General features: G+C 54.7%; 1 protein-coding gene across 1 annotated transcript; it reads left to right on the plus strand.

Annotated features, from left to right (window-relative positions):
* Positions 1–1593: 1593 nt before the first annotated feature.
* On the plus strand, positions 1594–19405 carry NUP50 (nucleoporin 50). The gene is made up of 8 exons (XM_040987355.1): positions 1594–1871; positions 4098–4176; positions 7128–7211; positions 11798–11981; positions 14309–14923; positions 17398–17476; positions 18410–18528; positions 19067–19405. Exons 2-8 carry the CDS (start codon positions 4108–4110, stop codon positions 19267–19269), a joined length of 1353 nt encoding a protein of 450 aa, XP_040843289.1. The 5' UTR covers positions 1594–1871; positions 4098–4107; the 3' UTR covers positions 19270–19405.
* The last annotated feature ends 1919 nt before the right edge of the window (positions 19406–21324 follow it).

The raw sequence follows: 21324 nt of genomic DNA on the forward strand, positions 1-21324 counted from the left end.
CGCCGAGGCCTCTCCCCGGTTTTCTCATTTCACCAGCTGCTCTTGTTCCCAGAAAGATGACATACGTTCTACTCAGCACAATTCACATTATGTTTAACAGGTCTTCTGCACACTGTAGCGTTACTATGTCTGTCGATGTAAAACTTAAAACCTCAAGAAGCAAGAACAGCGTTAGAAAACTCAGCCTACGTTTTAATTTTTTTCACATTGAAGCCTAAAATATGATCAGTTGAGGACGTTTCTGAAGGCACAATGGATTTAGGTCTCTGCGGAAACAGTAAGTGCTGCTCTGCCTGCAAGCTTGACAGCACGACAGCCAAGCCCCGCCTTAGTCCCTCTTCCTCAAGGCGCCAAGTGCGCTCAGGCTGAACAGGACACGGGAATGCGGGAAGCGGGAAGCGGGCAGGGCGCCGCTGACCCAAAGCATACCAGAAATGCTGACCTTAACCTGTGTTTCCCATAGAACCAACTCCAGAATGCCTCTGAAGCAAGGTCTGGGCATATCTCAAAGGCCAGAGCATGGTCAAAATTCCAGAACATTCCCTGGCAGCTGCCTCTACTGGATTAGATGGAGCTCAGCTAACTAAGACATGTAGGACTTACCAGAGACAAAACCCGAGCCATCGGTGGTCCCTGCCAGGGGACTCCAGCAACAAAGGGTGGCAAGGGGACATCTATGGAGGTGTGTGCAGGTGGGTGACACCACACACCTGACCGTTGACCTGCTGAACGGACACAGAGCTCCTTCGGCTCCAGCAGTCAGGCCAAATCAACAGACTCCAACGCGGCTGGAACTGCCAGTCGCCACCGGGAATGGGTGGAGGTGGCCTGCACGCTCCTGGGCGGCAGCGAGCCAGGGAAGGCCCCCTTAGCGGCGGGACATGTACCAGTAGCGTGCGGACCAGCCACCAGGCAGTCACGCACACACGAGAGGCCTCCGTTACTTATGGCCACGAGGCGCGCATCAGTCAGCGTGTTGTTTTTGCTTAATCATATACAGTAAACAGTGTCGAACTCCAAGAATGAAAGTCAAACCATACTTCAAGGCTGAACACAGAAAATCCACTGTTACCTAAGCTGGCTCTGCCCCTCCCACAGAAACAACCTGGAGCTCACGCAGCAAGCTCTCTACTCCTCATCCCTCTGCTTTATTATTATTATTTTTTTCACAGCTGTTCTTATTTGAGAGGTAAATTTACCGAGAGGACAGATCTCTCATCCGGGCCCAGCTTCAAGTCTCCCCTGCATTGGGCACGAAGCAAGGAGCCCTGAGCTCCAGCCCGCCTTCCGAGGGCCCCCGAGGTTTAGGGGGTCTCGGTTTCGCAGGGCCGGGACTCAAACCCGCAGCTTAACCTCTTGGCCACAGAGCCAAGAAGCGCCTTCCGCCCGCAGCCCGCACGAGACGCGCGCAGGCCGAGCGCGCCTGCTCCGCGGCTGAGGCGGACGCGCATGCGTGGCACGGGCGCGTGCCTCCGGGCGACCGTTTCTAAGGCCGAGTGCGCAGGCGCCGCGTGACGCCTCACCGGCCGGGGCCGGACGAGCTGAGGACCGTGGCTCCGCTGCGCTTGCGCAGTAGCCGACGCGGGCGTTTCTTTCCTTTTTTTCGAATTGGCGTGGAGGTGGGGTCGGTCGGAGTTACAAGATGGCGTCCCGGGGTGCGTTGGGGGCTGTCAGCCCGACCATCTGAGGCTGGAGAGACGGGCTTTCCTCTCACTGCGGAGCACGGAGAGACGAGGCCCCCAGGGGACATGGTGTGGGAGACCCCGAGTTTGCTGACCACGAAGTCCTTCGAGGCTCCCAGCGCCCCGGAAGTCGCCGAGCTCCTGTGGAGACGAGATCTCGGCCCTGCGCACGGCCGCGCCCGCGGGAAGGTGCGCGAGCGGGTGTGGTGGGGCGGGAGCGGGCAGGGGAGCGGGGGCCTCCGGCGAGGGTGGGCGCCGCGGTGCTGCGCCGTTTGTGGAGCCCTCCTGGGGTTCTCCGCGGTCCTGGGCGGGGGTCCCGGGGCTGCTTGGGCTGGCGGTCCTGGGCGGGGGTCCCGCGGTCCTGGGCGGGGGTCCCGGGGCTGCTTGGGCTGGCGGTCCTGGGCCGGGGGTCTCGGGGTTGCTTGGCCGGGGGTCCCGCGGTCCTGGGCGGGGGTCCCGGGGCTGCTTGGGCTGGCGGTCCTGGGCGGGGGTCCCGGGGCTGCTTGGGCTGGCGGTCCTGGGCGGGGGGTTTCGGGGCTGCTTGGGCTGGCGGTCCTGGGCGGGGGTCCCGCGGTCCTGGGCGGTGTGTGCAGTCGCCCCGCGAGCCGCCCCAGCGCGGGGTCTCCCCGGCCCTCCGCAGTCGGCTGGCTTCCCGGTCCAGGTCGGCCCCTGGAGGGACACGGTCCTTCCTGTCCGGAAATCTGCCTCGTTTTGGCGGCTTTTTTTTTTTTTTAAACCCAGAAGGACACACGTTGTTACAACTCTATGGCGGTAATGGCCACAGGACATTGGGGCGCTAGCCCTGTTAGGGACCCCCACCGCTCCTCTCCCTGCCTCAGCAGGAAATTTATTAGTCGGGATAGCAAAATAATCTTTTTAAAGTCTAGATCATAATTCAAATTCTACCCCTTTCCACCTACAATGGTAGACTTGGGTTTGGGAGGGGGGACAATTAGTATTTTATAGATTTTGGTTTGAGACAAATGTTTTATAGTCCCTTTATTAATTTCAGGTACTGTTTTCAGGTAAGTTTTTTTTTGTCTGTACTTCCTGTTAGTTTAATCAGCGGATCAGGCTAGTGAAAAATTCTCTTACCCAAGAGAAGCATCTTGTAGAATGGGTGCCAGCCAGAGGGTCACACTTTTTTCAGCACTTTGAGCTCATAGTTTTCTAGAATATGTTTGCTTACTGACGGCGTGTCAGCAGGACAGGTTGGGGGAATTGGGGTACATCAGTGAAGAACAAGCTTGAAAAATATTTGAGGAAGTCTTCTGGATGATTTTACTCTGCAGTTGTGGTTCCCAGTGAGAGGGTCCAACTTGTACTTTTTTTAGTGCTTTCAGCTCCACCCCTTATTTTTAGTCTTAAACCAGAGGGACCCCGCCATCGGTCGCTCACTTCTTCCGCCCACTGATGGATGCCACGTGCCCAAGAGTCCCTCCTTGGTCATGTCCTGAGGAGTTAGGTCCACTCCCGTGTTTGTGTGTGTGACAAAGACCAACAGCAAAACTGAGCTGACCGGGTGTCTTTTTTTTTTTTTTTTTTATTGGAAAGTCAGATGTACAGAGAGGAGGAGAGACAGAAAGGAAGATCTTCCGTCTGATGATTCACTCCCCAAGTGACTGCAATGGCCGGTGCTATGCCGATCCAAGTTCCAGGTCTCCCACACGGGTGCAGGGTCCCAAGGCTTTGGGCCGTCCTCCACTGCTTTCCCGGGCCACAAGCAGGGAGCTGGATGGGAAGTGGTGCTGCCGGGATTAGAACCGGCACCCATACGTGATCCTGTTGCATTCAAGGCGAGGACTTCAGCCGCTAGGCCACGCCGCCGGGCCCCGATAAGGTGTCTTTAGGGTGGCATTAAAACGAGAATGTTGAGGTACTGGCTGCGAAGTGTACTTATTAAACCTGCTTTGTATTTTAGAATCTCTAATTTAACACTTCAGAAATTCCTGCAGAAATAAATGTCACAGGATATCAGGATGTATTAAAAGCTGAAAGCCTCAGTGAGCGCCCACTGGGACCCCGGCCTTGGGACATCAGTCACGCCGGCTTAGGCTCCGCAGCCGGGAAGTTCCTGCAAGCTTCCCTGGTGGCTTAGAGTTGTGTTGAGGGCAAATGTGAAGTGGGGAAGTTTGCCGAGGAAGGAGTGGGCGGATTTAAGCAGCCCTGGCAGGTGCCCAGGACAAGAAGCAGGGAAGATGGGCTGGGGTTGATCAGAGCGCCAGGCTGCTCAGGCAGCTTCCAGCCGCTGGCGGATTGTACCACCGCCAGGCTCCCGGAATTCCTCTGCACTCCCCGGGAACTGCTCGCCCTGGCGTTGGGAATATTCGTTTGATTTCAGTTTCAGAAATTCTTTGTACGGGTTTACCTTGGTTTAGCAAAGTCAGTTTTTTACTCCTGTTTCCTGTCACTTAGGTTCAAGAACATGGCCAAAAGAATTGCTGAGAAGGAGTTGACGGATAAGAACTGGGATCAAGAGGAAGAAGCTGAAGAGGTAGAGTGGCTTCCTGAGGACACACGCGTGTGGGAGATCCGGCTGTGGACTTGGCAGTGTCGGCACGCCGCAGCGCGGCCCTGCCGGGTCGGACATGGGGTTCTGAGTTTCAGAAAGCTGAGGCCTTCTCTAGCCTTTCTAGGAACCTGTTGCATTTCCTGTTCCTAGTGGATCTGAGAGGCCCCAGTAATTGTGAATAGGAACAGCCGGCTGCCGGCTCCATCTGAGTGGGGACCTCGAGAAGGGGGTGCGGATTTGGCGAGGGAGACGCCGACACTGTCCCATGATGCCCTCTGCCAGCAGCTCGAGAAGCTGTGTTTTTATTTTCTCAGACTCAGCACAAACTTTTGCACATTTGCTTATTCTACTTTTAACTTCATGACCAAGTTGGCATACAGATGTTCAGTTAGTTAATTTTTTTGTTATTAATTACATTGCATTATGTGGCAGTTTTATAGGTACTGGGATTTCCCCCACCCCTCCCCAAGCCCTCCACCCATGGTGTATTCCACTTTGTTGCGTTACCCAAGTTCAAGTTCACATGAGATTTCTTTCATTGCAAGCACATACCAAGCATAGAGTCCAGCATCTTATTGCCCAGACTAGTTCATTGGCTTGTTGGGGAAGTAAGTTAGTTTGTTATTTCATGGTCAGCCAGGTGCTGTTAAAGATAATTCTGTACGTTACTATAATCAGTTTCTTCAAAGCAAGCCATTCTTCATGCTTCAGTGGTGGTCATTAGGTGATAGCCAGGACTCCAAGGCCAAGGTTACCTACTAATTAGTAATACATTCCCACTATGTTTCTATCACTTAATGGGAGAAATACATCAAAAGGGAAAAAATATGAAGATCAAGACATAAGTTTCAAATACAACTGCAGGCTCTGTAACCTCTTGAACAATCAAACAATAATTAAATGCATATCTTTATGATACTAATAAAAGCACTAATAAAATGATTCCTCCAGCCAAAAAATTATAAAAGCAACTAAACACCTACATTTCCTGTGCTCCAAAGAGTTGCAAGGACAGGCTAACTGGTAAGGTCACAGTGACTGTATTTATCGCCCTAGCAGTTTCAGCTCATACTCCCATCACTTCCATTAATTTTTAGGATACATTATCAAGCCATTTCCCAGAAGGCGTGCTGCATGTCGGCCAGATTGCAGGGCAGTGGGTAGGCACACTATTAGGTGTCCAGAAATTGCACGGGCTTAATTGTACTTCTGTGTGTAAATTGTTAAAGGCCCACCCAGCAAGACATTATCAGCAACATTAACCCCCAAGCTCAGCTTGGTTGCAAAAGCCATCTCACAGGGGCAAACAATGCCTCAAAGGATTACAGGATTCTCCTCAGGGTGGCTGAGTGTCCATGCAGAGGGGCGCGACTGTCAGGTGGTTGGAGAGACATCCGCCACGCCCTCCATACAGCTGGAAACTCCTCTGGGCCTTGCCAGCGGGAGAGCTGGTCTCGCCACACCTTCATGTTGTCCACGCCCACCTCATGGACACCAGCAGGAACTGAATTTAGCTTAGTCTTAGGCACGGATACCTTAATAAGCTCAGACTACTGGAATGGCTTGCTTTGGTACGGAAGTAGTCAGATCTGCTGTGGCACAGGGTCTATTGAAAGCAGTGGGCAAGTGTTATTTGTCGCTTGGGGTGACTGTAGGACTGTCTGGGTGCCTTTAACCTCATGTGTGTGGTGCTTGAGCGTGACAGGATTAGAGGAGGGTTGAAGCGAAGCCAGTTCCTGCTGCAGGACCCTCGTAGGGTGGAAGAGCGGTCATCCGTGTGGATGTGCCTGTTGGGGTGGCCTTCTGGACAGTAGGCAGGTTCAGCAGGGCTGGTCAGTAATGTGGGTGTGAAATACAGAGTGTCACATTCAGGGTGCCATTGTGACCGTGCAGTACGGAAGCTACCACCTGCTGTGCCACCGTCCAGTGTGGCTGCTCCACCATCCAGTGCGGCTGCTCCACTTCCACCACGTGCCTGGGAAAGTTGCAGAAAATGGCCCAAGTGCCTGGGCCCTGCGCCCGTGTGGGCCACCTGGCTGGAGTTGCAGCTCCCGACCCTGACCTGGTGTTGGGTGTGGGGCCAACACTTGTGGATGGAAGAGCTCCGTCTCCTCTCCCTCCTCTTTAAATCTGCCTTTTAAAAAATAAGATATGTTTTTAAAGGTATTATTCTTGACCCCTGTCGTAGTGGGGCTAGCAGAGCTAGACTGAGGCACCCGAGTATGAGAATGGATTTCGTGGTCAACTATTTATTATTTATGATCTTTCAGGCTTTAGGAAAGAGCTCACGCTTCTGAAGGCCAGTTGTTTTCCAAAACTTTATTAATATCAGAATATGTATCCGAAATATTTGAACAGTTGGTCGTGAATATTTGTAAGTTTTTGAGTTGCCTTCGTCTTTTTAAACTTGTGTGCGTGCACTCCTCTGGAGCGGGACTTGAAGGCTGCGATTCGTGATTCGCCTAATTACATTTGGAGTCTACAAGATAACGTGTGTAAACTTCAGTTCTCTCGCGCTCGCTCTCTTTTTTTTTTTTTTTTGGTCTTTTAGAAGATTTTTTTGTTTCAAAGGCGGAGTGACCAAGGGAGAGAAAGGGAGAGTGACCATCTTTCTGCTACAGATTTACTGTCCAGCTGGCTAGTCAGGAACTCGGCTGGTGTCCCGCGTGGGGAGCAGGCACCCAAGGTTGACTCCTCCACCTCTGCCCTCTGCGGTGCATTAGCAGGAAGCGGGACCAGAAGTGGAGTAGCTGGGACTTGAACTGGCAGCTGAGCCTGTGGTGCCGTGATGTGCCCTGTACGCTTTGTCTTCATACGTGTTCTCTGTAATTTCCCTCTGCAATGTTAGCAGTATTTTAAAGCACCAAGTAGTTGAGCGTCCCGTCAGTCCCTGCCGGCCTCCCTTTTTGCTGCTGACGTTTGCTGTCTTCCAGGTGGGGACGTTCTCGGTGGCCAGCGAGGAGGTCCTGAAGAACAGAGCCATCAAGAAGGCCAAGCGCCGCAATGTGGGATTTGAAGTGAGTGCTTGCTGACGGCTTTTCTGTCGCATGCTCTGCCATCTCTGCCTTAGGACAGTCGCATACTCTGCCATCTCTGCGTTATCAGAACAGCTTTACTCCCTGCTCCCTGCTGCGTGCAGATCCTGGGGTCCGAGGAGCGTCTCCACCTCATGGAGAGCCTCCCCCTGGAGGAAGTGAGGTTAGGCTAGACCCGCCTGAGGCGGACGCCCAGTGGCTGCTCGCCCGCCTGGCGGGCCTGGGGGCCCAACCGGGCCGCACAGCACATGGTGTATGTTCCCTTCTGCTTTCACGGACACAGTGTGAGCTGGACTCTGGAAGTCGGGGTCAGCATCATCAGTCCCAGTGTTTTGTTTTGTTTTTTTTTTTTTAAGGTTTATTTATTTATTTATTTATTTTATTTTTTAAAGATTTATTTTTTATTTTTATTGGAAAGGCGTATATACAGAGAGGAGAGAGAGAGGAAGGTCTTCTGTCCGATGATTCACTCCCCAGGCGGCCGCAACGGCTGGAGCTGAGCCAATCCGAAGCCAGGAGCCTCTTCTGGGTCTCCCACATGGGTGCAAGGTCCCAAGGCTTTGGGCCGTCCTCCACTGCTTTCCTGGGCCACAGGCAGGGAGCTGGATGGGAGGCGGGGCTGCTGGGATTAGAATTGGCACCCATATGGGATCCAGGTACATGCAAGGCGAGGACTTTAGCTGCTAGGCCACCACACTGGGCACTTCAGTCCCTGTGTTTAGCAACCCTTTCCCCAGAAGGAGTTGGGCCTGTACCCGTCGGACAGGTGTGGCTGTGTAGACACGTGCACACAGGGTGCAGTGGGAGACCTGGTTGTCAGACAGTTTTGTAAAAAAAGCTTGTTGAGCACACATTCTGTAGCGTGCAATTTTTCTGAAATCAAGAATGAAGGTTTGATTTTTATTGGGTGGAGATGTGAAGAGGCAATCAGAAATTTACACTAGAATTAACCTGCATGTCAGCCAAACATTTCCTAAATGGTGCCTTTTGTGATGCTAATGAGAAAACAATTCACATATAGATCTGTGTGATTTGAGGGAAAGAGGCACCCACTGGGAGACAGTGTGCAGGTGGGTCCCTACAGTGCCTGTTTGCTGGGGAGCCTCTTTCCTGCCCACACCGGGATCAGCCAGCCCCCTGCTGTGGATGTGTTGAACTGGGAGTTGGTGGCCTTGGCAGGGGCCTTGGTGCTCCGCGGGCTGGACTTGCCCTGCTGCAGCTGGAGTGATGATTTCTGGTGCCCTCGGATGGTTGGGGTTTAGCGTTGCACGTCTTCAGTGATGACCGGCCTGGCGTGAGCGCCTGCGCTGCCGGAGCACGTCCCCCAGGGCCGGGCCTGCCCTCGCAGGTGCCAGTCGGCCTGGCGTGAGCGCCTGCGCCGCCGGAGCACATCCCCCAGGGCCGGGCCTGCCCTCGCAGGTGCCAGGTGCAGCCCTGCTGTTCCCGGGTTAACACCTGTTGTCTGGAAACAAACTGGCCGTGCTTGTTTGCTTCAATGTTCTTGTCATGTATAATGTGCAACATGCATGACACTTAAACTGTGTACACATTGTGGGCTGGCTCAGTTGAGCCGATTGGCATACGCGCTGCTGCACACGCTGGTTTTGAGGACGAAGTGCTTGCATCTCAGCAGTTGTCAAGTGCATGTGCCTTGTTGCTGATGGAGCTGCTGAGCAGCGCACAGGCTGCAGAGCCCTTGAGGTGGTGTTAACTGCTTTGTGGTGTCGCAGCGTGGCCTGAATTGTGGTGACCAGCTAGCGACAGTGGTCAGCTGTGACTGGGTCGGCTGGCTCTTGAGAGGCCCGTGGACGAAGGACTTTCTTCACTGGGGAGGGGATGGGGAGTTCGGGGCATGCATGGAGCCTTCCAGTGTCCTCTCGGGACTGCACGTGTGAGGGCAGGAGCAGCGGCCAGAGGGGAGTCCAGCCGTGGGCCAGAGGAGCCTGGGGGGTGGGTGAGGGCGGAGCCCCTGCATTGCACTGGAATGGAGGAATCCACGGGCACTGTTAGCTCCACTCTCGGCCCGTGTTTTCAACTGAACCCAAGAGGCCGGAAGGATTCAGCGTTGTTGTGAGCTGACGGTTCTGTTCCAGCAGTAGGTCGGAGGCAGACTAAGCAGCTCGGGACTCCTCACTGGCCAGCGGGCTGTCCCTACCACGGCAGGTGGGAGAGGGGAGCAGCCCCATCAGGCTGCAGGGATTGACTTTGTAACTCACGCTGGTGGGAGGCCTGACCAAGCGGGGGGTGGTCAGGGACCCTTGTCTTCTCAAGGTTGGCCTCTCTCTCCCCGGGGTTGTGAAAGGACCTGTGTTTTGGCCTCTCCTGTGAGGGGACACTTCACAGCTGAGTGCTCATCTGAGGGGAGGGCAAGGACAAGCGCCTGGAGCCCAGGGCCAGGCACCACCAGGACACAGACGCCCGTGGCCACGTGAGGCTGTCCAGTGGGCAGTGTTTACACAGACTCGGCAGCAAGGAGCTGAAGCAACAAGCACGACTTACAGAAGCCACTTCTGCAGGGAGCCCGGTTTTAAAGAGGACAGCAGATGTCTTTCTGTTCTGGCCTGCATAATTGTGCCTTGTGTCTGCTCACCCTGGGTCTGACTGACCTGACACCACTTGCTGCCGCCCCCACGGGCTTCGTTACAGGAGGCAGCTCATTGACTGGCTCCCTCAGCTGACAGGGGCTCAGCTCTGTCGCCTTCCAGGCCCGGCGCAATAGCATAGTTGCCAAAGTCCTAGCCTTGCACGCACCAGATCCCATATGGGTGCCGGTTCAAATCCCAGCAGCTTCCCATCCAGCTCCCTGCCTGTGGCCTGGGAAGGCAGTCGAGGATGGCCCAAAGCCTTGGGACCCTGTACCCTTGTGGGAGACCCAGAAGAGCTCCTGGTTCCTGGCTTCGGATTGGCTCAGCTCCAGCCATTAGTTACTTGCGGAGTGAATCATCGGACAGAAGATCTTCCTCTCTGTCTCTCCTTCTCTCTGTATATCTGACTTTCCAATAACATTAAATAAATCTTAAGAAAAAAAATAGTCCTTTATTCCAGCAGGGTAGGCACAGGAGCAGGGGTGGAGGGGACACATGCCCTGCAGGGTGCCCGGATGGGGGCTGCCAGGGCAGGGGAAGGGACAAGATGGAGGAGAGGAGAGCCACGGAAGAAGGAAAGGGAAGTGAGAGGAGACAGAGGAGAGTGGCTCAGCGGCTCTGACTGCTCGCTGCCCACGTGGGGCCTTGCCAGGAACCGTGTTAGTCGCAGTTCCTGCTGTGGAGCTCCTCCTTGTCGTGGTAACATCCGGCCCAGCTGCTTGCTGCCAGTCATGCCATCTACTTAAGTACTGAAACGCCACGTAGCCTAAATGGTGGATTGACTTGTTTGCTCTCGGCAGATCTCATCAGCCCTGGAGTTACGTCGGTAGGAGAACGAACCAAATAACTGTCTGATGGACTTTTTTTTTTAAAGATTGTTTTATGTTTTATTTGAAAGGCAGAGTCACAGAGAGCAGAGGTGGAGCTCTTGTGCTGTTTACTCTGCAGGTGGCTGCAGTGGCCAGCCAAGATCAAGATCCAGGAGCTCCTCCAGGGTCCCCACGTGGGTGCAGGCCACAAGCCCTTGAGCCGTCCTCGGCTGTTCTCCCAGGCTTGCTCGCAGGGAGCCAGATGGGAAGTGGGGCAGCCAGGGCACGCACCAACACCCGCATGGGGTGCCAGTGCTACAGGCAGAAGCTTAGGGTGCTATACCACAGCTCCCCCAGAACTTACCTTGTAATAAAAAATAAACACATGGTATTGTTTTTCTTCTTGCCTCCCACTCTGATTTTTCTGCATGTGCCTGCCTTTTTTTTCCTTAAGCCAGCAGCGTTTGCATTTTTGTATATTTTGTGTTTCTAAAGCCAGAGCCATAGCTGCCAGCGTTTGAATCTTGCACAAGCTGTAAGGTCCCAGGGGAGAGCCTCTAGTGGAAGGACTTTTTGGTGAGGTCGTGCTTAGGGTCTGTGGCAAATGGAGACCTGTGAAGCCACTAAGTGTTTGGCCGTAGCAGGTCATCCCTGGAGTCTACGCCCTACTCGGAATGAGGGAAAAGGGCACGGGCGCCCAAGGCTAGTCCTTCACCTGTGGTGCTGGCATCCCATGTGAGCGCTGGTTCTAATCCCTGCTCTCTGCTTCTGATCCAGCTCCCTGCTTATGCACTGGGAAAATGGGAGGGTGGCTCAAAGCCTTGAGTTTCTGCAATACACGCGGGAGACTCGGGGAAAACTCCTGGCTCCTGGTGTTGGATCAGCTCAGCTCCAGCCACTGGCAGCCGTGTGGGCCGTGACCAGAGAAGGAGAGGAAGACCGCCCCTCCCCCAGCCCGTTTCTCTGTAAATCTGCCTTTCAAATAAAAAGTGGGTAAATCTTTAAAAATGCATAGATTTAGCCATTTCAGACGAGCAGCGTTGAATGCATTGCGAGCATGCTCACTGTGTCTTGGGTCTCGTTTTCCCCTGTTGCAGGAGTGACCCTCCGGGTGCGGGTTGCATGGGGGCTGGGTGTTGCCTCTGCTGACTTGTGCCCTTTCTTCCTATTGCAGTCGGATGGTGGAGGAGCCTTCAAAGGTTTCAAGGGCTTGGTGGCGCCTTCTGGAGGAGGAGGATTTGCTGCGTTCGGGGGGAGCCCTGGCGGGAAGCCTCTGGAAGGATTGTCGAATGGAAGCAGCACGAGCACCCTTCCCTCGGCCAGCGCACGGCCAGCGGCAGAGCCCAAGGCTGCATCTGGTGAGTCGGCAGCCCGCCCTGCCCGGTCCGTGGGAAGAACAGCTTGGCAAGGATGGTGCTTTGAGGGGCCTAGTCCTGGGTCCAGGGCAGCAAAGAGAGAGGTACCACACAGGGGGAGTTGGCTGCTCACAGAGTTCCATAGTCGGGCATAGTCTGTGTCTTAGAGATTAGTTTAATTTATCCAAAAGGCAGAATGAAGTGAGATGAAGAGACAGGGAGTGGAATCTTCTGTTCTTGGATTCACTGTCAAATAGTGCAACAGCCAGCACTGACCCGGCTGCCCCGGAGCTGGGCATGCAGCGAGGCTCCGGCCCGGGCCAGGGTGTAGGCCCGCTCCCTCCACTCTGCTTGGGCGTGCCCGGTTGCTGGCCTCGCTGGGTTCTGGTATGGAATGAAGGTATGCCAGGTGGTGGTTTAACTCACTGTCCCTTTAAGGGATTTTTTTTTTAAGACTTATTTATTTTTATTGGAAAATCAAATTTACAGAGAGAAAGATCTCCCACCTGCTGGTTCACTCCCCAGGTGGCTGCAATGGCAGAAGCTAAGCCAGTCCAGAGCCAGGAACCTCCTCTGCGTCTCCCACGCGGGTGCAGGTCCCAAGGCTTTGGGCCGTCCTCGACTGCTTTCCCAGGCCACAGGCAGGGAGCTGGAAGGGAAGTGGAGCAGTGCTCCGGCCAGCAGAGCCAGTAACGTGGACAGGGAGAGGGTCTGGGGATGAAGCACCGACAGGAGACCAGCGATGGTAGAAGTCTCTGGAAGTCTCCCTTTATTGCTCCTTCACCTCTCCTTATATACTCTTCCCCCACATCCTCTTCTAGCAGGATATTGGGTACAGATGAGTCTAATTAGTCTAGGTGTTTTTAGCCACAAGCCCAGTTCCTGTTCCTGCCCATCCCAACAAGCACTTATCAACTCTTTAGCCCACAACGGAGCAGCTCGGACATGAACCAGCACACATATGGGATCCCAGTGGATGCAAGGCGAGGATTTAGCCACTAGGCTATAGTGCTGGGCCCCAATCTCTGTAATTTTCAGATAAATAAACTTTAAAAGAGGAAAGCCACTAAAAGAATAACAACAACAAAGCGTTCAGGTATCACGTGGACAGAAAAAGTCAATACCCAATAATTTATTTTACAGTTATGAGCCAGCACCCATATGGGATCCCGGTGCATGCAAGATGAGGACTTTAGCTTCTAGGCTACACTCCGGTTCCCCCCTTTTAAGATTTATTTACTAATTTGGTTTCTGTCTTCTTGTTCATGTACCAAAAGCCAGCAACTGCTAGGGCTGAGCCTGTTCAGCAGCCAGAAACTCCTGGTTCTGTGAGCTGGGTGCCGCGCTGGGGGCCACGAGCCCGGGGCCGTCACACTCTGCCCCAGGCGTGCTCCCCAGAAGCGGAGCCGCCGTCGAAGAGCCAGGCTCTGTCAGGCCCCAACGAGTGACGTTTTCCCACGGTGCCAGGCACCTGCCCTGTCTGCTGTAGTTTCAGGAAGTTAGTCCAGAGCACGGGGGATTAGTAACAGTGGGGTCAGAAGTAGCATCAGAGGTGGCCCTGCGTGGGTGGATACCCAGCTCTGCCTGGGCAGCGTGCTGCTCGGGCCGATGTTAGTGCTAGAAACGGCACTTTCCCCGACGATTTCCGCTGCTTCCAGTCGTTAACACATGATTGATACGTGAGTAGTGCCTTAATGTAGCCTAACAACTTTTTAGGGATTGTGTTTTAGGCTAATCTAATACTCCAATATCCTGATATTTGATTTGGAATGGGTATCCTTTTGAAGGGAAAGAAATATATTTTTGAAAGATTTATTTATTTTGACCTTAAAGGCCAATTTACAGAGAGAAGGAGAGACAGAAGAATCTTCTGTCCTCTGGTTTGTTTCTCTAGCGGCCACAGTGGTTGGGGCTGAGTGGATCTGGAGCCAGGAGCTTCTTTTGAGTTTTCCACATGAGAGCAGGGTCCCCAGGTCTGGACCACCGTCTCCCATCTTCCCAGGCCACAGTGAAGCAGCTAGGACATGAACTGGCTCCCACTGGGATTCCAGCACGTGCAAAGCAAAGATGCAATCCGTAGCCGTAGCACCGGACCCAGCAAAGATGATTTTTAATTGTAGAGGCTTAAATCCAGCATGTAATAGATACAATAAATAAAATGTGATTTTCTGACAACCAGTTCCTAAATACTGCTGCCTTTTGAACTCATGCATTTTGAATTGTCACAGAAATTGACAAATAGGAAGTAGGAAGACGGCACAGCCTGAAAGGCCTGGGTGGTTTAATCCAATCACTTCAGAGTAAATTCCTCAAACTTCACTTTCCTGTAGGTTCTGTTGCTGCAAACGGCCCTACTATCCTGGCCGAGAAGGTCACAAATGCCCCAACGGCCAGCGAGGGCCAGCCAGCCTGCGGCCTCGGGTCGGGGCCAGCCTGTGCTGGAAGCGCGTACCACAAGCAGCTGGCCGCCCTCAACTGCTGCGTGCGAGACTGGATCGTGCAGCACGTGAACGCCAACCCCCTCTGCGACCTGACCCCCATCTTCCAGGACTACGAGAAGCACCTGGCCAGCATCGAGCAGCTGGGCGGCGGGAGCACCCCGCACGACGTGGGCAGGATGGCGGCCACGTCCGCCCTCGGGGAGCAGGAGCCCGCGTTTCTGTTCCAAGGCAGCAAAGCCAGGGACATGGCGGAGAAGAAGGAGGTCGGGTCGGAAAAGCAGGCTACGGCACTGGGAGCAGCAGGTGCCTCGTTCTGTTTCGGCAAGAAGCCCGACAGCTCTGCCCTGGGCTCCCTCGGCTCCGCTCCCCTGACTGGATTTTCATTTTCCTCTGGGAACTCCAGTGTATCCAGCACGGACGGTGCCCAGAGTCAGCCAGCTTCTTCGCCCTTCCCCGCTAGAACGTCGGGGAGCCAGGCAGGCGGTGGCAGGAGCGAGAACCAAGGTAACCCTGACCTTGCTCACTCGGCTCATCTCTGCGTTGTGTGGCTTCTGCAGGGGAAGCGCAGGTGCCTGGCGTTTGAATAGTATCTGGCACATGGCTTTGAATGATAAAGTGGATTAACACGTTTTGAACATTGAGTTTTGCAAAAAAGCCTGACCAGTACCCTTACCGTTGATAGATTGGAAATGCAGTCACATGGTGGGGTGCCGTCTGGGAGGGGCACCGACCCCTCCAAGCTCAGAGTCCCTCTCAGGAGTTGCTAGTTGGGCCTGGCCGCATGGTGGGTTAAGCCCCCACGTGGTCATCAGCATCCCTGCCAGCCACGAGGGAGGCCCGGCGTGGCCCGTTGAGGCCGGTTCAGTCATTCGGGAAGGGAACCTAGACAAGATCTCTGCTTCCCCTCCCCTCTGCGCCTGCCTTTGAAATAAATCATTTAAAAAATTAAAAAACCTGAAGGAATTCCTGACAACTCCTTGAAAAATGCAGTTGTCTGTCCCTGCGTATCGCACAGGTCTCCCAGGCCCTGACCTGCCGCCTTCAAGTGTGTTCTCAGGCCGCGGTCTTCAGGGGGAAAGGCAGAGCTGTCAGCCTGAGCCTGCGCCCAGGGGCCTGTCCTAAGTGACACCTTCTCACATGTGACACCTTCTCACAGCTTGGTCCCCTGATGCACTTGGCCTTCTCTGAGAGAGGACTTGTCTGTGCTCATTGGGCCCTGCAGCAGCCTGGGGCTCCGTCGGGGCAGGGGCAGTGTGCACGCACAGCTGAAACCCCGGCTTGTGGCTTTGGGGTGCTTGTCAGTTCCCCATTTCCCCACTGCTGCGTGCTTACTCAGACGTGGTCCTAGGAACTGGTGAAGTTGTAAGAGTCGCTTTGCTAGTAACTGGATAAGTGAGGGTTGAAATTCTCCGCTGGCGTCATACATGTGAACAGCTTTTAGTGTGTGTGTGTGTGAATTTTTGTTTGTTTGTTTCATTGGCTTTGCTCTTAACTTTTTTATCTGAAAGTTACAGAAATCAGGATCCAGCGCTGTAGCCTAGTGGCTAAATCCTCATCTTGCATCTGCCAGTTCATGTCCCGTCTGTTCCCCTTCCCATGCAGCTCCCTGCCTGTGGCCTGGGAAAGCAGTCAGGACAGTCCCAGGCTTTGGGACCTGCACCCGCTTTGGAGACCTGGGAGAAGCTCCTGTCCCGTGGCTTTGCATCGGCTTAACTCCTGCTGTTACAGCCACTTGGGGAGTAAACCAACAGGCCGAAAAATCTGTCTCTCCTCTTTGTATATCTGCCTTTTCACTAAAAATACATAATTTTTTTCAAAAGTTACAGAACTCATCCAATGGCTGATTGGTTCACCTTGTGGATGCAGTGACCAGGGCTGGGTCGGGCTGAAGCCGTGAGCTTCATCCGGATGGCCCACATGGGGGCAGGGCCCCTCAGGCCACTCTCGGGGGGCTGGGTTGGTGCTGGGCAGCTGGGACTGGAACTAGAGCCCATCTCATGGAGGCCGGTTCAGTTATTTGCACACTGCATGACTCTAGTCCTGGAAACCTTTCTACAAATTGAAAATTATGGGACCTGGTACAACAGTGTAGTGGTTCAGGTCCTCACCTTGCACGCCCGGGATCCCATATGGGCGCCGGTTCTAATCCCGGCAGCCCCGCTTCCCATCTAGCTCCCTGCCTGTGGCCTGGGAAAGCAGTCGAGGACAGCCCAAAGCCTTGGGACCCTGCACCCGTGCGGGAGACCCGGAAGAGGCTCCTGGCTTTGGATTAGCTCAGCTGCAGCGACTGCGGCCGCCTGGGGAGTGAATCGTTGGATGGAAGATCTTCCTCTTTGTCTCTGCTCCTCTCTGTATATCTGACTTTCCAATAACAATAAATAAATCTTTAAAAAAGTTATAATTCTTTTAGAATAAAGAAGTATATTTCCATTTTAAATCATTCTTTTATATATATATTATTGCAAAGGCAGATTGTAAATTTTTTTTATCAGAAAGCCAGATGTACAGAGCAAAGGGGAGACAGAAAGGAAAGATCTTTCATTCGCTGGCTCAATTCCCAGCGGCCGCAATGACTGGAGCGGAGTCCATCTGAAGCCAGGAGCCAGGAGCTTCCTCCATGTCTCCCACATGGGTGCAGGGTCCCAAGGCTTTGGTCCGTCCTCAACTGCTTTCCCAGGCCACAGGCAGGGAGCTGGGTGGGACGTGGAGCAGCTGGGATATGAACAGGCATCCCTGTGAGATCATGGTGCAGTTAAGGCGAGGATTTAGCCACTAGGCTATCATGTCGGGCCCCATTCTTTCTTTTCACAAATATAATTAAACTCCAGTGCCCCTAGTTCAACTTAGGTGTCCATTTTCAGTCTCTTGGCTTAAATGAAGTGTCCTGGATTGAGGGTTAGGGTGGTAGGTGACCCGTATGTATCAGTTTTTCAAACTCTTGCTTTGCGTAGTACTGATGTTCCGTTGTTTCCAATCAGGAGAGGACGAGGGGAGTGAGGAGCCGCCCAAGGTCGTGGTCACTGAAGTGAAGGAAGAAGATGCTTTTTACTCCAAAAAGTAGGTAGCCGCCAGACCCCAGGGGGATGCGTGGGTCATGTCCTCGTCCAGGCCTGGCGTCCAGCTGGGTGAGAATTCTTGGCCTGTTTACTTCAAAACAAATCAGTTCTGGAAATTTCCTGCTGGCCATGTGTCATTCTTGTGGGCAAGTGTGCTCTTCATCTTGCCCCTGCTCTGCCCTGCCCGCCCCAAGACCACCTGTGGGCCGGGCGCTCTCACTCGGTGACTGCCCGAGTTCAAGCTCCCTGCACCCAGAGCTGCAGTGTTGTTTGGGTTTGGGGTTTGCTTTGGAGAGAGAGCAGCTGCTTCCAGAAGAGTCCCTGAGGGCAGCGCCTGTGAGGAGGGTGCTGCTGTGTCCCAGGTGCCCTGCTCCGGTGGAGCTCTCTGTTGATGGTCTGGGGGACGCCGTCCTGGTGCTTGGCCCTGCCCCCAGGCGGGAGGCCTGGAGGAGGGAGGGAGTGAGTCTGATTTGGTTTCTAATTAGAACACTCAGAACGAGCATCTCCTATTAACGTTACTCTAAGGAAATGCCATGGATGGCTGGTGAGTTGGTCCTCACCTCACAGTGTTTGAACGTGTTTGTGAAGTCCAAGCTGGCAGGGACCTGGAGAACGCGAGCAGCTGTCCAGCAGGCCACGTGGGCCCGGGTGCTCGTCCGAGGGCTCAGAGGACGGACAGGCCTGGGAAAGGGGAGTTTTAAGAGCAGATAGTTCCAGAAAGCTTTGCAGGGCTTCCTGTTTGGTTTGGAACGATGGGAAGGGGTTCACAACACCTTTCCACTCAGCGTGGTCTTTCTGGAACATTCTAAGATGCCACCTGAGCTTCCTCTGCCCTCTTGCAGAGCTCTAGACAGATGTGCACGCAGTGGTCGCTGGAAGACCATGGGACGGGGTCATCGTTGAACAACTCACAGCTGTCTTTTTTTCTCCGTAGGTGTAAGCTATTTTACAAAAAAGACAATGAATTTAAAGAGAAGGGTGTGGGCACGCTGCACCTCAAGCCTGCAGCCGGTCAGAAGACGCAGCTGCTAGTACGGGCTGACACCAACCTCGGTAGGTCCTGCTGCTCGGGCCGGGACAGCCTCAGGGTGGCCGTGTGCCAAGTCCTGCCTGGCCTACGGCATGGTCGTGTAAGCACAGAGCCACTGAAGGTGCCATTGCAGAAAAGGTCTCACTTTCCTTTTTGTTAGGAATGCAAGAAGGTAGAGAAATTGGGCGACTTCACAAACACCAAGGGGAAGGCATCGTTTGTGAATCACTGGCGCCCGACCTTCAGTCTGTGCCCCGCGGGCCCTTGAGACGGGCGCCGAGTCAGTGCTGCTGCCAGGGGACGCTGGGGCGGCGTGGCTGCCAGGGCGCATGGCTGTGCGTTGCTGGCCGGCGTGCCGCTGTCTGCCTTGGGTGCCCATGGCACCTGTGGAGAGGAGGCTGCAGCTGCTCAGTGGCGCTCCTGGCATCTGTGCCCATGAACCCCAGGGCTGCTGTCGGCCATTCCCGCTGGCTCCAGCCTGAGCCGTGCTCCCCGCGGTCTTCAGAGCCTGGCCTGCTGGGCTGCCGCGATGCTGACGCGTCGGCCTTTGTTTCAATGCAGGAAACATACTGCTCAATGTTCTCGTCCCGCCCAACATGCCGTGCAGCCGGACCGGCAAGAACAACGTGCTGCTCGTCTGTGTGCCCAACCCCCCGCTCGACGAGAAGAACGCCAGCGCCCCGGCCACCATGCTCGTCCGGGTGAAAACGAGCGAGGACGCGGACGAGCTGCACAGGATCCTGCTGGAGAAGAGGGACGTCTGAGCTGCTCCCCCGCCGGGCGCCGCCGCCATGCCGCCCTCCACGCTCTCCGCCTCCTCCCGATGCTCTGAGAACTTCCGGAAAACCCAAGACTTCGAGGAGGGAGACTGCTAAGGCCAATAAACCTTGTTCCGTGTCAAGAAACCGTGTTCCCTTCTTGAGATCCTGGGTGTGGAGGACGTCTGAGGGACGTGTTGTTTGGAAGATTTCCAATGTTCGTTTGTTCATTAAACTGACCATACGTGATTCCTAAGGGACTGCAACCAGGGTATCGATAACTTCCAAAGCCTTTTCCCTCCGTGGGCCTTGCCTGCTCTCTGCCAGTGGAGCTGTGGCGCGGGCCCTGGTGTCGGGCGGTGCCGAGGGGACCGGGCCTCGCCAGGCCTGCTTCGCGGGGGAGCCGGGCTGCCACACCTGCCTGTCCTGGGCTTGCCTCGCTCTTGCCTGGCGCTGCTGCAGGTGTGCCCACCTCAGCCGAGCGTCACCAGCCTTGTATCCGCAGACCTCGGCCTCTGACCGGGGTGCTGCTTCACCGTCACCAGGACCTGCCTTTCCCTGGAAAGTGAGTTGGGAGGCATGCAGTTGTGTGGTTCGCTGTGATCGGGGGCAAAGGCTCTGGGCCCGGAAAGGTTAGAAGCACAGCATGGATCGCTGCTCGTTCTCTGGGCTGCACGTCCGAAGGAAGCAGACCGGCTCGTGGGCACAGCCTGTCGCAGGGCTGCAGGGCTGGGCAGCCTCCGGCCTGGGAAGCCCTGGGAGTGCCGGAGACACGGGCCACGCACGCGCATCCCCCAGAGCCAGCAGGCCACTCCGGCATGTTCTGAAGCACAGTTGCAGCAGATGCAAGTCTGTGTTTTAACGGACTGGGATCTTGTGGAGCCCCAGAGCTCACACCAAATGCCAGCTCACAGGTTGGTGTCGGCGCCGTGGGCTCACGCCTGCGCAGTCCAGGCTTTGGTGCAGGCCAGGCCTGGCTTAGGAAAGAGGACAAGCCCAAAGAACTGTGGATTGTGCGATTGGTTTTGGAGAGCACCCCTTCAGGCGGATGGAGGTGGGCGGTCGCATGGCTGCTGCTCCCGCTACCCGAGGCGAGCAGCTGCGGGCGGCATACCCGTCCTGAGGTTGGGGATTCCGTGGGAGTGTGGCTCGGCGTGTGACCGATCAGTGACGAGGGCATGGTGCCAGCCTCCAGTGTCAGCTCGGAGTGTTTTTAGATGACTTCAGTTTGCAAGTGGCGCAAGGCCCTGCCTTGTTCACATCAGATGTGACACCTCAGATCACAGAAAATGAAGGGGAACAGAGTGCCCAGTGCACCCCAGACCCCCAGGCAGTTTTGGGGAGCCCTTCCGGGTTCAGGATGCGGGTCGGCTGGTGTGGCTGGAGTCCAGGGGAGTCTCCCCGCTGGAAGGCAGCCGGGCTTGGGGGTGTGGCTTCCTGACATTCCCACTGTGGTCAGGTCCCGGGGAAAGGGGACATGGCACCTAGCACAGGGGAGATCGTCATCAAATCATGCGTGACAGCTTCGCTGGCATCCACGTCAGTCACGTGCTTGCGTGAGGGCTGCGTGGCCGTGGCGCTGCCTGTTGACCGGCGGGCGCAGCCCCCACTGTACTGACAGCTCAGCCCAGTGCACAGGCTGTTTTAGTTTGATTCATTTTTAAACAGACTATTAGGAATTAGGTTTAAAATGTTGAATGTGAGCTGAAATGTACATCACGGAAGTGAGGATTTTTTTTATAAGTTTTAAATCAACTTGCATCTTGACAGCCTCCCTGTGGCCTTGTAAACAGATTTTGCATCTCGTCCTTTTGCGCATTTTCAGTCAGCAAAGATCTGAGTGTGGGACCAGAAGCAGGTGGAGACGCTGTTTGAAGTCCAGATAGCGTTCCCACAAGTCTGTTCCTGTGCTGAGCTGCTGCAGTGGGGCCTTCTGTTTTACATTTTCTGCCCTAAATCATCTTGTTTATATGCTGCATGCCAAAAACGTCTACCTGAGGCGGGCCCCAGTGTCGCCTCACTCAAGTTCAGAGCAGGTTCTTAATCACTGTGAGAGCCTTT

Source organism: Ochotona curzoniae, unplaced genomic scaffold, assembly GCF_017591425.1.
Source record: "Ochotona curzoniae isolate NIBS_2020 unplaced genomic scaffold, NIBS_Ocur_1.0 contig_1014, whole genome shotgun sequence".
In the NCBI taxonomy this organism is placed as follows: domain Eukaryota; kingdom Metazoa; phylum Chordata; class Mammalia; order Lagomorpha; family Ochotonidae; genus Ochotona; species Ochotona curzoniae.

What these genes read in the sequence shown, in the direction of transcription:
- NUP50 (XM_040987355.1), top strand. Translation starts at nt 4,108, where the DNA reads ATGGCCAAAAGAATTGCTGAGAAGGAGTTGACGGATAAGAACTGGGAT. An exon ending in AGAGCCCAAGGCTGCATCTG is followed by an intron (nt 11,982 to 14,308) that starts GTGAGTCGGCAG and finishes ACTTTCCTGTAG; the next exon opens with GTTCTGTTGCTGCAAACGGC. An exon ending in TGGCAGGAGCGAGAACCAAG is followed by an intron (nt 14,924 to 17,397) that starts GTAACCCTGACC and finishes GTTTCCAATCAG; the next exon opens with GAGAGGACGAGGGGAGTGAG.